Here is a 15,707-nt window from a genome sequence, read left to right as displayed (position 1 = left end):
GTGATAAGTATTAGGATTCAAAATGTTTTCACCACCCACATATACCTGAGTAGTGTGAGAGCGGGGGTTATGGAAGCAAGAAGGCGTGGGGCCTGAGAAGCACGAGCTTAAAGCCAGGGATACTCATGGAAGAGCCACCCAGGGCCGCACACCCGAAAACTGAAACCTTGAGAAAGTGTCTTTAATTGTAAGAAGCTTAGGTAGAGAGATCTATGCCTTATTCCCAGTAAACGTGGGCTGCTTTACCATTATTAGTGCAGAAAGGGAAAGGTTTAAGGTAGAAGATTGATGAAGAGAGATGGGGAGTGAGGGGGAGTTCCCTGGCGGTCCAGTGGGTAGGACTCCATGCTTCCAATGCAGTGGGCCCGGGTTTGATCCCTGGTCGGGAACTAAGATCTCACAGGCTGCGCGGCACGGCCAAAAATAAAAATTTTTTTTTAATTATAAAAAAGAGAGGGATGAGAAGATGGCTAAATCCATTTGATGTTGGTGTTCCTGTGATGAAACGTGGGGAGGTGAGGTCTGAGGAAGGCTTTCCTGCACAGGTGGGCGGTGCACTTTGGACCCAGACGCAGCCTCTTGGTCACCTGGAAACATTCTTTTTCCAGAGCCGGGCTCCAAAGGGACAGACGGGTTAACTTTGTGATCCCTCCTCTAGTTTTCATGAATTAGATTCCCAAGATTCCCCAGATCTCCTCCCGCAGCCTGAGCCTGAGCTTGTCGGTTCGGGATGCGAGTCGGATAGGTACCTCCAGGCTCACATGCTCAGGTCTTTGGTTCCAGGACTGAAGATCTTAACATCCCAAGGAACCTGGTGCTTGCCGCGCCGGCAGCAGTAACAGAGCAGTGCAGCCGTCTGGGGGATCGAAATTTGCAAACTCAGGATCCTGGGCCTCAGGCCAATGCAGGCGGGATGCATCGCTGTGGCGACACATTTAGTCTCTGGGGAGGGATGCTGGCACACCAGCTGCATTCCTGGCACCACGTTTGCCAGCGAGAAACTTATGGGGTGGAACTGGTCTCAACTCCAGAGGGAGAAGCAAGCTGCTTTCTTAACTTCCTTGGCAGTATCACCCTTTGCAATTTTTACGCATACACCCTCTTGAATATTTACATGAACTGCTATCTGTGATACATTTGAGGGCCCTGTTGGATGGTAGAAAGTGCTAAAATGATAGCAGCATCCCAGTTTATAAATGTAACTATTGTATCCCCGAATGATCCCATTGCCTAAAATTGGCACTTAAGATGCGATGATTTATCTCTTGCTGGGTAGAGCATCCAGTCCCTCTGCCCCTTTTCAAAATAGCTTTTACTGTTGCCAAGGGGAGAGTCTAGTATTTACTACTAGAAGATAATGTGAATTAAAAGACTGGCTTCATCCACTGTTGTAATTCCCCAGCAGTGTAATAGCTGAGTTCTGTCATACCTGGGAGAAAGGTCTCCTCACAGAAATGCCCTTACTTCTTCAGAATGCCTGACCCACCTCTCTTATTTGTGCCTGGAAGGCAAAATGCACTAGGATGCAGCCACTTAGTATTCAGACCATGTCGAGATGCAAGTAAAAAGCCTATAGAGCAGAGCCGGACGCACAGTCACCAGGCCAAAGGCAGTCAACGGCTCAAATCACAGTTAAATTATAAGCAAGCGTGGGGCAAACCATGCAGACCTGTCTAGTCAATGAAGCAGCAGAGATAAAAGGAATTACTGCATACATGCCAACTTGTGAGGCTTTCATGAGTACAGAGATGGGGTTCTTTCCAGCTGCTCTCAGTTGACTGTAAAAAGTCCCTGAGGATTTTGAAGGTAACGCTGTCTTCATCCTCCTCCTTTGTCTTGTCTTAACATGCAAAGCATCTCCCAGTGTCTAGAGAAACAAACAATTCCTCTGTGTAGCTCCGTAGTTTTGCAAAGGGACAGCGGTGCTAGCCGGCCAGTGATTTTACTCCTGGAATCAACAGATGCAGCAGAGGAAGTTCAGTCACTACAATGATTCACATACTCTAGTGCTTCATTCATTCATTGTCAGCTCTGTTTTCTTCTTGATATACACAAAGCTGGCACAATTTTAACTGATGAGGTAATGTCATTTTTAATTTAGAGAGCCTTAAGCTATCCACTTTAACTCTTGATAGCATCTTTGCAGTTGTCTCGTGAGACTTTACATAAACGTAAGTCATGTGTCCTGGACAGTTTGAAAAGGATTGCTGAGGATGACATTGGTCATCATGAAGATTTCCCACACTTTGATCTCTTTTAAATCGCCAGATACAGTTTATGTTACTGCCATATTTTAGCCATTCCTGAAATTAATATATCCCAGGACTTTTGAACCAAGTTAAACACAGAAATAATGTTTTGCAATGAATGGATTGTAATGTCTTTGCATCAGTTCTAGAAGAAGTACGGAAGACAAATCAGATTATCTGGCTCCTAGGCGACTTGGCAAATAAAACGAAAAGAAAGAGCAAGACACTAAGAAATAGATAATGCCGAACAAAAAAAAAGTCTTCCTGTTTTCCTGGGGGAATGCTAGTTTATTGGAGATGGATTTCCACCTTTTAGTGAAAAAAAATGGTCCAGACACATGCATTATCTCAGTGCAATCTTTAGGGTAATATTTTATTGCTACTTCCTTCATCATTTGTCTGCTTAGTGTATTATTAAGCCTGAATTTTTAAAAATCATATCACTTTGATGATTTCAAGTGTGTCATATTTCCATTTCAAATGACAATATTCCTCTAAAGGTAATAAGGCTGGTAGTAAATAAAGTTACTTTCCATTTTTAAATAAACTTTTTTCTTTGAAGAGATTATGTTCTGCAATTCAAGTTGTAGTTTGGGGAGAAGATGATCTGTGTTTTGACCACAGTGGATACTGAGAGAGTTTTTTTTTTTTTTTTTCTAAGAAGCCTGGAGCTTAGTGGAATCGAGTTAAATAGTAAAGAATCTGTTTATTATTCTGTGGCCATATGTTTAGAGGGTCGCTCACAGAAATCAAAGTATTATTTATGGAGAGCTCCAGCCAAGGAGACATTTTGAATTCCTAAAAGAACTTCACAGTTTGAAAAGAATGCACAGCATTATGTATTGACAACCCCCCAACCCCAGACAAAGGAACACAATTTAATAAAAGAGAATTGTGCTCATGAGATTTTCCTTTTTCTTGTTAATTGGTTACTTTAACTGACATTGTCTGCAAGTATAATGGACACCATTATTCTTAATAGTTCTGTGTTGCCAGATGATGCATATGGACATGATGTAGTCCATTTTAATTATTTCATTTTGCTAGACTTCTTTCCCTCTCCATGAAATCCAGCAGTGAATGCAGATAGCAGTTTTGCTCCTGACAGATGGTGGTGGAGAATGCTGGTTTCTAAATTACTGAAATTAAAAGGACTTTTCTCGTTAACCTGATGTTTTCTTCCATCTTTGTGTCTTAGGTATGACTACGTGGAAGTCATCGATGGAGAGAATGAAAATGGGCGTTTATGGGGAAAGTTCTGTGGAAAGATTGCCCCTTCTCCTGTCGTGTCTTCAGGGCCATTTCTCTTTATCAAGTTTGTCTCTGATTATGAGACACACGGGGCAGGATTTTCCATACGTTATGAAATTTTCAAGAGAGGTGAGTAACTTACAGGAGAACAAGTGTGACTAAGTGGTCATTAACACTCCTTGAGCTCGCAAGAGACAAAGTGAAAAGAGAGACAAGGAGTAACGTTTTTAAACTTTTGGTAAAAAGTCATATATTCCCATTACAAAAATGTTGGGAAAATACTTTAAACAAAGGAAAATTACCCAGTGTATGGAGGAAGCATGTTTTAAAAAACTTTTAAAATGTATTTGAAGCATCACAATTTCATCATTGTAATATGCTGACCAGTGTTTATAAGGTATATACTCTGTAAAACTCCTTGAAGAACATTTATGCTTATCTTTCCTATTCAAAAATAAGTTTGATCTACTCTTGAAGTTTCATTTCTTTAGTTAAAAATGCATGAGTTCCTCTTACCTTAAAGTCATGTACATCTTCTTCCCTTTTATTTTTTTAACACCTCATTTAAGTTTATTCTTTTTTTAAACATCTTTATTGGGGTATAATTGCTTTACAATGGTGTGTTAGTTTCTGCTGTATAACAAAGTGAATCAGTTATACGTATACAGATATCCCCATATCCCCTCCCTCTTGCCTCGTTGCTTTATTTTATTGCAAAATTCAAAACTGGTATTTCCCAGGAAAAGCAAAGCGCTAGTCCACTAGCCTTAGAGTTTCTAAAGCTATTGGAAGAAGAAGAGGCTTTCTATTGATGGGAGGCATGGTTGGGGAAAGAACTTCCTGGAGGAAGCAAAATCGTCATGCTTTAAATGGCATTCCCCTTCCAAATTAATTATCACTTGCCCTCTGCAAAATAATCACTCACTGATCTTCAGTCACAATGGTATATATTGGGATGGGATAGAATCTGAGAATGCACAGTCTCCCAGCTTTGAGGAATTCAACACACATATCAATTGATAGGAATTGTAGCTTTACCTGGATGTCACTGTTTTTCACAACAGCCTGTAGGTTCCTGCTGTGTGCTCAATCCAGCCTCCCCTTTTAAGTGGACATTAATGTGCAGGAGAACTTCCAGGGACAGAGGCTCAAGATTTAAATGTATTGTCCTGGAATATAGGAGAAAGAGCTTTATTTAATAGAAAAAAAATCCAGCCACACCAAATACAAAAGCCTAAGATCCTCTGGGTCGGTGGCCACCGAGAATAACCAAAAAGAGAGTTTTAAGTGTTTCTGGGAGCATTGGCACAACTTCTTTAAATGTCAAAGAAATCTGGTACAGTCCCGTATAAATATGGATAGATGGAGAGAACTTTCTTCAGAAATTCATCTGGGTGCGTGCTCAGAAAACCTTTAGTAGAAATAACAGCAGACGGAGGACTTCAGTGTGTTCACATGATTACATATGGACATATTTCCGTGTGTTGAGAGCTGTTTGACCTATCTAAATCCACGTATGTGTATGTACACACACATATGGACATATTTCCGTGTGTTGAGAGCTGTTTGACCTATCTAAATCCACGTATGTGTATGTACACACACATATGGACATATTTCCGTGTGTTGAGAGCTGTTTGACCTATCTAAATCCACGTATGTGTATGTACACACACATATGGACATATTTCCGTGTGTTGAGAGCTGTTTGACCTATCTAAATCCACGTATGTGTATGTACACACATGCACAAACACACGCATTTGCTTGCTGACCTGGCATGTGACAGCATCAAAGAAAGAAAGTGTCAGAAAAGGAGGCAAGAATAACTTTTCATTGTCAGTGTTTCTCAAAGATCTGAAGATGGTGGATGGAGAAAGAGCGAGATCCTTCCTAAGTCATTAACAGTTCTTCAGCTTCCTTCCAGATGAACTCATCCCCACACTTCTGTTAGTCTCAGATGCACCGTGCTTTCCGCCCTTTTTTCCCCTCAATGCCGTCCTTGAGACTCGAAGCCTTATTTTCTTCTTTCTCTTCTTGCCTCCCTACATCCAATATGGCTGCCAGTTCTTTTGGATTTTCGTCCCAAAGTCTCAAAAGAGTCATGGCTTCAGAAATCTTGAATCACCTTGCTGTACACCTGAACCTGTTATAATCTTGTAAATCAACTATACCTCAGTTAAAAAGAGAGAGAGTCACAGCTTCCTTTCCACGTCCTCTGCCGTTGGCCAGACAAGCCTGCCTTGTGGTTAATCCCCATGTTATCGTATCCTAGCACAGCTTCTCAAATAGTCATCAAACTACTGTCCCCAAAACACCTATGGCAGGTGTCTGTCACCTGTCGGGTCAAGTCCTCCAAGGTCAAGCTCAAACCTTGACATCAGCTGCTCCCAACCTTCCCCGCTTCACTCTTACAAACCCACAACCTGGCTTCCTGCCCCAGGTTGGTGTGCTGAGTGAGGTGCAGCAGACCTGCATGTGAATTTTGATTTGGCTACTGACCGTCTGTGTGAATGTTCAGAGCTTTGGATTCCTCATCTGAAAAAGGGATGACAGTATCTAGCACAGTCTCTTTGTGAAGATCAACTGAAATGAAAACATGTAGCCAGTGCCTGTCCCAGAAGATGCATCCAATACACACTAGCTGTTACAATGATTATAGATAAAGGGGGTGCTTTATCCAGATTTCACAGCCCTCCCTCTCTTCTGGTTTAAACCTTTTAACCTCCATGGAAACCAGGCTCTAAGCTTATTCCTCTTCATTAATGTACTTTTTATTTTCCTACGCTTGTACCCAGCTTGTCCCTTAGAGACACACACACAAATATACACATATACAAACTGTAGGTATATATATGTATATATACACACACACACACAACTGTGTTTCACTAACCAAATGTTTTTCCTAAGTAATCCCAAATTTCTTCATGTGTGTATGTATCATTTCCCAACTAAATTGGTACCACCTAAAAAATGCAAAGAAAACATCTTTCTTTCTCACTCATTGCACATATTGTAGTCCTCATAGATACTCCATAAAATCATGAACTAGGAGAATACATTCACGAACACATAGACAGGTTCACGGGCGTTCTTTCCTCTAAAGCCATTTAATGATGTTATAGAATCTCCATTCTTTTGAAAACATAGCACTTCTTCCAGGCTGCAGCAATTTCAGGTTTCCTCAAAACACATAAGTTAGACTAATCATAGTTGAACCAATACATTAAATTTTCACTTCTTGATCTTGAGGTTTTCTGACAGTAGATCACAGGGCCATTTCTGCATCCCTGGGGCTGCATTTCTAGAGGACCACCTTTGCCTGACAGTGGTGGCCAGTCCTTACCTCTTCCCCATGCCTCCTGGAGCCCCCTGGACACCCTAGTCCTCTCCTCGGGTACCACATTCCCCTTCTGCAGGTCTCTTCCCAGATGCTAAAACCTTGGGCTACCAGCCCTAAAATGATTTCCATTCACTGGAAGAGATTTCTCTAGGAAACCCCAGCCTGTGCACCTCCCACCCTGCCCCTGTCCTTCCCTGGGTCTGGGTCATCCAGGCCCAGATGCTGGAAGAAGCCGTATCCATTTCCCGTGGGTCTCAGTGGTGGTGGGGGGGGGGCAGCATTTATTGAGAGTGGGATTGGTCACTTCATACATTATTTGACTAAAAGTCTGTACATTTAATAATAATTCCAAAGAGAATATTTTAGCTCTTATCATTATCCATCCTTATGGTCCTTAACAACGAAATGTGGGATGCCTATGGCTACACAGGATGCTCTCAGTCTTACAAGTAGCCGGGAAAGCATGGTGTCACTGGCTGCCAATGCTGTGGTGCCCCCCTCACCCCAGTAGCTCACTCACTCCTGGGCACACCAGCTGCTCGCCCTTAGTCCTGTTTACGGCTTGTGTATTCACCATGGGATCCCTCAACCCACTCCCACCATCATCGTTTTTGGGGAAGTGCTCACTCAACTGTGGCAAACTTACACAACAGGGATTAAGGAACTGAGTAAAACAAATTTTGATGTATAATGGAGGAAGTAGGAAACTACAGAAGCTTTGAGTTTGAAAGGAATTTTTTTCAAATCCTAAAGCCCACCTCCCATTTGTGATGCACAGAATCTGAGGATCAGGAAGGTTAAGAGGCCACGGCAGGTCAGTGATAAAGGCAGGACTAGAGCTCAGAGTTCCTGGTGATCCATCCAGCCGTCTTCCGCTTCCCCATGGAATGTCCCCAGCCTTTGTCAAAATACGTTAGAAAACGTGGGCTAGCTTCTAGAGGGATCTGGGGCTTCCCTGGTGGTGCAGTGGTTGAGAGTCCGCCTGCCGATGCAGGGGACACGGGTTCGTGCCCCGGTCCGGGAAGATCCCACGTGCCGTGGAGCGGCTGAGCCCGTGAGCCATGGCTGCTGAGCCTGCGCGTCCGGAGCCTGTGCTCCGCAACGGGAGAGGCTGCGGCAGTGAGAGGCCCACGTACCAAAAAATAATAATAATAATAAAATAAAATAAAATAAAGGGATCTGGCATGACAAGGATATACAGTGAAAGCATGGGAATTTATTTGATTTTGAAATTATGCCCTTAATTCCTGTCATTTTTTTTCCTCTCATTAAATCTTAACCTAACCTGGGTAATTTTATTTTTTTAAGAAGGAGAAAATATTGGAACCTGCATTAAACTCTCCTGTTTGCTTTGCCAGCCAAATCCCCAGGGAGGAGGTTGGAGGTCTCCAGAGTCACTGTTCCTACATCTTGGAAATCAAATTCTAAAGGGTTCCCAATTACCTACATATAAATGACTTTGTCAATTAATGACAAATTGGCCTAGTCGTCTCAGAAGCCACCAAATAGCTTAGAAGCATATTATAAATTAGACGCACATTTCACAATCTCTTTACCTGAAACTGACATGGCAAAATGCCACATGGTAATAACTTTTTAACCAGAATCAAATAGATAAGCCTCCGAGGCCGTCATGCTAAAGGGTGAGCCCCATCGTAGAAGGCTTGGGAAGGTATTCAAGTCAGAACTCTACCGACCAGGTTTATTGTGCCGTCTCCTAAGTAGTCTTCGTCTCCAGGGCCATGGCTGTCTAATACGTGCATGGGGAGAAAGCGATTGATTTGTTTTTTCAACAGGCTGCCAGATGCGCTGAGGAGGAGATTCAGCTTACTAGCCCTCGCCACTAAAAATAGAGATCTGCTAGTTAAATTTAATGTGTATTAATGCCTAATATGTTGCCTTTAGTACTTGGCACTTTGGAAGAATATTTAGTTAAGGACAAGCCCAACAAGCCTCCTTATCTTAGAGTTGAATCCTTACACTTCATCGCAGGGTCCCCATCAGTGAGACAACAGTCCGGGAAAAGAATTGTTGAACTGAACATCCCCAGATTGGATCCTGAGATTCAAAAGGGTCAGGTCATCTCTGTTTCCCAGGGAGCCCTAAGAGCTCTTTGACAATCAGGGCAGCAGTGGTGGTGATAAGGGGCAGAAGCTGACAGGCTGATGTCCCTGTCCATGTAGATGGGCAGTTTTCAATTGTGTGGTGAATAGCACCCTATTCAGTGCTGATTCCATGAACTGAAATTGTGTTTATTCATGTAGTCATAAGGATGACTTGCAATATATGTAATTTAAATTACAGATCACTGTAATTTGTTGTCGTGATTAACACTGAACCGTCATTTAAATTACACGTTATAAATATATACATTAACGCATACGCATATATTAACATTTTAGAATGACCTCCTGTACTGTATCTGATACTTTTGGAGAAGGTTAGGATGTCAACATTGGTATCAGGTGACTTGTTGCCACAGGACCTGCATCCCAGTTTACCATGCCCCCACCAACACCCACAGTTTACTGGCACACCTGTGTCAACACCGTTCCAAATGAGTCACTCACCCTGCGTACATGTACGAATTACCTTTCACATTTGGTTTGTCAAAGAGGCAGAGGTCACATCTGGTAGAGTTACTGAGTCACTGGTGTAGGAATCTGAAACCCAAACTCCCTCCACTGAATTCTCTCCCTCGCCTTTGTAAATGTTCTATTTCACCAGTAACGGGCTGTCAGCCTCAAGATTTAAAGATTTAAGCTTGAAGGGGCTGTAATTATTTCTCTAGGGCTCTGTCGAGATTTCTGTAGCTTAGTCATTCAATGTTCCCACATGATTTTGTATTTGTCATTTTTTTTTCTCTGCAACAGCAGAAGTTTTAAAATTGCTCCACACAAATGGAAAACTAAGGTGAACACAATAAATCTGAACTTGACTTTCCATACCTATCACCACTGCGAAAAGGCTGAGTAAGGAGTGATTAGGGCCGTGATTATAATGGTGGGCTTTTATTAGAAAGATAAACCGTCTTTGCCCAGGTTATTTCTTGGGAAGGTCGTTTAAGTGGAATTTTCACTTTGCTCCTTTTTTCTTTTACTTATAGGTCCTGAATGTTCCCAGAACTACACAATACCTAGTGGGGTGATAAAATCCCCAGGATTCCCTGAAAAATATCCCAACAGCCTAGAATGCACCTATATTATCTTTGCACCAAAGATGTCGGAGATTATCCTGGAATTTGAAAGCTTTGACCTGGAGGCTGACTCAAATCCTCCTGGGGGGATGTTTTGCCGCTATGACCGGCTAGAAATCTGGGATGGATTCCCTGATGGTAAGCATGGCAGGAAGCACCCCCAAAAGGGAAGGATCTGGGGGAAGGGTCCTGGGATCCTTTTACAAGCATCATGACACATGCATCACTTTAAAAAGTAGCTCAAAAGGAGGAGGCAAAACAAAGCAAAACAGGAACTTTCTTTATGCAGAGCCATGACGAAATATTTGAGCCCAAAAAGACTTGGTAACTTTCTAATCTAATGCCTTCATTTTATAGATGAGGAAACGGAGGCCATAAAAGTCTATGCAAGGTCTCATAACTATTTTGCTGACAAAATTGGGACCAATCCATGGTTTTCCTGACTTAAGTATTTTGCTCATTTCAATGACTTGCCTATAGGTCATTAATTCATAAACTCATCAGAGGGTGAGCTCTTAAGACATCAGTTAAATCAAACCATTCATTTTGTAAATGCAGAGACTAAGGGCCAGAGAGGTTAAGTACCTGCTAAAGTTTTAACAGTGAAATATGTGTCTATTATGCCACCAAAACATTTAGAAATTTAGGAAAGGAAGGAGGAGAACATTTGGACATTCCTCATTTAGATGGATTCCTTGTCTGCTCTCTAGGGAATTTTTATCTTTGGGGATTCAAATCGCCTCAGTACATCCTTGGTACACCTTGTTCCTATCATCTGAATTCATCGTCCATTCAAAAAATATATTTATTGAGCACCTGCCATGGACCAGGCACTGTTCTAGCCTCTTGGCAAACAAAGCAAAGATGGCTGCCCTGTTTAGATTCTACCAGGGGGAATGAGGTAATAAACAGGACACATTACAGACAAATGAAGTATGTGTATGGAATGTTAGAAGATGAGAAGTGCTATAAACAAAGAAAAAGAAAAGAAGAAAAAGTAGAGTAAAGGCATGAGAAGAACTAAGGTTAGGGGAGAGGGATGGGGGGAATTTTTAAATAGGGCAGTCAGGTCAGACCTTATTAAGAAAGTGAGAGAGATTTGAAGGAGGCGGGGGAGGTAGCCATGTGGCCAGCTAAATGAAAGTTCTCCATTTCAACCCCTGTGAACTAGAAGGTGAATGGCAAAAATACACACCCAAGTTCTGAACAGAGGGAGATAATATCAAATAATTTGTTGCAGCTGCATTGCTTGTCTTGTGTTTAGTCTGGTTTAATAGTAAGATTTCTCTGGAGAACACACTCTGCACAGATCAGAAAGGGTGGCTTGGAAGTTCTTACAAATCATGCAATTAGAACTTTGGAGCCATCTATGAAATAGTCAGGTATTATTATCAAGATGGAGGAAAGAATATTTAAGTAAACTGTAAACGAAGAGCTAGTATAATGTGAAAGAAATTGCGTTTGTCTTTGAAATGAGATGAAAATTATCAGTGTAATTCAGTTTAGGTATGTTCCTCAATAGTAAAAAACACGGGAGAAAATCTGGCTTTAGAGAAAGCTTATGTTGTCATTGGAGCACATGGCTGAGTTATCATTACTTTAGCCTCTTCTTTGCTTTTTTACCATATAAATAGGGTTATGTTGATCTTATCGGAACTCCTTCATTAAGTAGTGAGATTTGCCCAAACAGAGCACTGATTGATTTCCAAGTATTCAATCCGATAATTAGGAAAACAGTATTATAATAGTATTGTAATAATAGTTGGAACATTTAATAATGGGTTTATTTGTTCACAATCCAAATTTGCAGCCTTCTTTTCTAGAACTTATATTTAAATTGACATCTGAAAAGAAGGTCCAATCAACCAACTTATGTAGAAAGAAGCACATTGTTATTAGTGTCAAGGGTTTTCCAAAGTAGTAATTTTCTGGCTCTAGAAAATCACGGAGTTGAAGCGAAGAACAATTAACAATACAGGTTGTCAGCCTTGCAGTTCATTCCTGTTTTAAACTATGCTGTGTTTGACTTATTCCCAGAGAAAACTGGCTTTGGAATATGAAAAATGTGATCGTGTATTTGTTAGTATTTATCTGGTCTCGTCCAGCGTACAACAGCATCACAGCTCACTCTTTTTTAGGCAGAATGAAAGACTGTGTCCTCTTGGGTTTTTTATCAGTGGCACTAGGAACATTTTTGTCATGTAGTTCAACACATAGAGTTCCTTGCCAGCAAAATCGCTTTTAGTCTTTGATAGCCTTTCCAAAAACAACAACCAGAAGGTGCTGAAGGCTTGTAACCATCAAGTGATTTTATGTTGCATTTTATCATAAGCAGTGAATTAGACGACTGAGTAATTGAAAGTGACCCATTGATTCAGATTGACTTTGAAGAGAAGCAGTTTACTCCAAAACTTGAGATCCCAGGCATGCACGTGGCAAACCCCACTCCTCCAGCTAGCACTCTCTTTGAAGCAACATAGATTCCCAAGTAGCGGCTCTGGAGTCATTGGTGGAAGTTTACGTACGGTTTGAGAGCCATGAGCTAAGCATGCCTGTAAATGCTTGTGCTGAATTATGGAACCAAACATGAAGGCCTAGCTCACAATACCTGGGCGCAGATGAAGCCAGCTGTCCATCCAGGCTGGGCAAAGAGTTGGAACTGAGGCTGTGACCTACGTTCCCCAAATTATCAATGATTTTAGGAATAAGCATCATGAAAGCTGGATTGAGTTCTGTTTGGTTTTTATTTACTTTCATATTAAAATTAACCTTCTAAAATATAAATATAAAATATCAATTATATAAATATAAAATATCAATGATATCAACCTTCCAAAATATAAATGACATAAATGTTGCAAATTCTTTTCTCTGGGGAAAAGTTGCAAAATCCAGATATTCTCCACCAAAAGGTTTATGCTAAGAAAAGTAGATGTAGCCTATCTTGTACCTTCTCAAAATGATCCCCTTTCTTGTTTATTTATTCAAAATACCTCTTTTTAAAAGTACCTCCTTATAGTTGATTGTTGCCCTTTTTTCTCATTAAAAAGTGGCAGAAAGCCAAACTGTGTGATTCTGAGGTAGGGTTATAATTAATGGAGGGATTAGTGGGAAAATACAAAGAACGGGCTTTTGCCATTTCCTGTTGTAGGTGTGTCTTTCAAACAGCACAAATCCTGTGTTGCCTTCACACCTGAGAAGCTATGATCATCGCAGGCCTGCTCTCCCCCAAGAGAGAGCTTAGTACCTGTTGCTTAAATTCTCCAGTCGTTCTATTTTTGAATCATACTTCTGTTTTTGTGACAGTTTGAATTCATCTCCTAGGCCTTTGGCTCCACAATAACCGGAAGTAGGGAACCCAAGAGCTGTGGTCATGTAAATCCACAAATGAGCGCATACACAAGACAGATGAGGGTCTTGCAGCCACTCTGGCTCAGATCAATATTGCATTAGCTTGCTAGGCTAAGGTCTCGCTGTTGTTCAGGAAAATTCAATACTTCTTTGTATTATAGTCGAAAAAGGCTTTCACTCTCCTATCTTGAGGGCTCCTAAAGAGAGTTGCATGCTGCTTGCTGTCCCGGGGCAATATTCAAAAGGACAGAAGGCAGATTTACCCGGCATGTCTTCAACATTATAAACCAGTGAGTCATGGAGACTCTCTAAATTCTGAGTCTGGACTAGACAAGTTCTCTTCTGTTTGCTCTTTCAAAGAGACTCCACCTCCCGCCCTCCCCAGAGGAACTGGTGACAGCAGAGGGGAGGGGAGGGAAGGCAGCCGGAGCTCGGGGTGGTGAGGGCGTGACTGCAGCTTTCCTTGTGTGCTTGTATTCTTGGTAAGGTCAGTGGCTGTGGCGATCTGAGAAAGGCCCCCAGGAGTAAGGCTGTAAAAGTTTGCCCACAAACCCAAGAAAAAGAAAGTTATGAAACCACAATAATGGAATTTAAATGAGGAAAAAGACTGAGGGAGGATGAATAGACTCTAAGCCTCCCATTAAGATTACAGACAAGAAGTGGGATTCTTTTTGAGGAAAGGAAAGACCTGAGTTTATGACTCCAGCAAGATATTTTCATGCATATGTTGCTGGCAACTTTGCGCTCTTAGGGGAAGGGGAAAGTGTTGAATTGGTGATAGGGCCACATTCAGAATGAAGAAAACTTGGCGAAGAGCTAGTACTTGTTGTGGGAGAATCTGTGGCCAGGATTAAAGCCAGAGAGAAACAAAAAGCGGTGAGAGTTTCATCTGAGATGCTGTCTTCTGCCAACTGGGAAACCTGATATCATGACCTTTCCCCTCATTCTGCAGAGCCACTGTCCACGACCACGTGGTGCCCTATGTATCCATCCTCTAAATGGGCAGACACCTTGTCCTCTTCGTAATAAAGCAGTTGACACACACAAACGTTTGGGTGCTAGAGAGTGAGGCGTGACAGTAGAGAGAGAAATCGGTCACATCCATTACTTTGAGCACGTGGAGAAGTTATCAGCTATTCAAACTCATCATTTTGCGCTAACTCAAATAGTAAACCACTTTAGCTTAGTTTTTTTCTTTTCTTTCCTTTTATTTTTTAAAGAGGGTTGGCCAAGAACGGAAAACCTGTTAGCCCAGGATCCAAGCACTCTAAAAAGCAGGGTGCTCAGATAGCCACCTGCCAGGAACTCAGCTAGCATGTGGGGCTCCAGGGAGGGCAGTGCGCCTGGGGTTCACTTTCTCGAGCACACGTGAAGCTTCACCCAGCTCTCACCAGCCGCCTTCTGCATCCAAGCAGCACACACCAGCCTGGGAACCCCACCTTCCTGCCGAAGGCCCATCCCTCCAGAGAAAGGTCCACCTACTGTGCCTCCTTGAACACAGCAATAACTCTTAGTTGAAAGGCACAGAACCACGGATTTCTTGGAGGGGAAAATGGTCCACACCAGATTGTCCTTCAAAGCCCAAACCATCTGGTATGTTTTTACCATATGTGCAATAAAAAAAAAATCTAGAGAAAAGGGCATTTTTTTTTTTTTTTTTTTTTTTTTTTTTGTCTTGCTGCTGATCTGGACAGGGAAATGGAAAGATTTTCCAAGCCCGGGGACTTCCACACTGTCTATAAGGCAACTTACAGTTGCTAATTGCCACGGTTGGTCTAAAAGCACTTCAACAAAGGGACGGCCAGTATAAGCCAAATAACAACTTGACTTGATCGCCAATCAGTCAGTGTTCCCAACCTTCTTCTGCCTCAGTCACTACCTGTTTCCTGGTGTGCAGTCAAATGGCTGCTTTGCGTCATCTCTTCGTCCCTGGACACAAGTGCAATGCAGTCACCTCTCTAAGGTTTGGGAGATAAAAAACTGAGAAGTCAGAAAGACTCATTTTCTTTTGTTTTGATTACAATTTGCTATTATGTGTAAGTTATTGGTATCTATAATTTCTAAACTTTTTGTTACAATTATGAATTAGTCTTCAGATACAGCCCTGATTAGGACATAATCTACTGTCCTTTGTCTAATTCTGTGGTGTTCGTCATAAGGAGGCTCCAGGACTGAAAGATGGAAAGAGGAAGGGGGTGGGAGTCACCCAGGGCTGGGTCAGACCTTGGTACTGCTCTGGTGCCAGGATGGGTTTCCAGAACATTCGCCAGGATCCCCTCCTAGGGTGGGGGCATTGAGGACAGATCATTCCAAG

The 15,707-nt window shown here is 42.0% G+C and overlaps 1 protein-coding gene across 4 annotated transcripts in view; it reads left to right on the top strand.

The window, feature by feature from the left end:
• The window catches only part of NRP1 (neuropilin 1), a 138,940-nt gene that overhangs the window by 51,806 nt on the left and 71,427 nt on the right, over nt 1-15,707 (top strand). For all 4 annotated transcript variants that reach the window (XM_024766088.1, XM_024766079.1, XM_024766075.1 and 1 more), the window contains exons 4-5: nt 3,448-3,629; nt 9,953-10,180. In XM_024766088.1, the coding sequence (XP_024621856.1) occupies nt 3,448-3,629; nt 9,953-10,180 (410 nt within the window). The remainder of the gene's footprint in view (nt 1-3,447; nt 3,630-9,952; nt 10,181-15,707) is intronic.

Source organism: Neophocaena asiaeorientalis, unplaced genomic scaffold, assembly GCF_003031525.2.
Source record: "Neophocaena asiaeorientalis asiaeorientalis breed wild unplaced genomic scaffold, Neophocaena_asiaeorientalis_V1.1 scaffold217, whole genome shotgun sequence".
In the NCBI taxonomy this organism is placed as follows: domain Eukaryota; kingdom Metazoa; phylum Chordata; class Mammalia; order Artiodactyla; family Phocoenidae; genus Neophocaena; species Neophocaena asiaeorientalis.
Note: the sequence above shows the minus strand (reverse complement) of the source record. Positions and strands in the feature narration are given on the sequence as shown.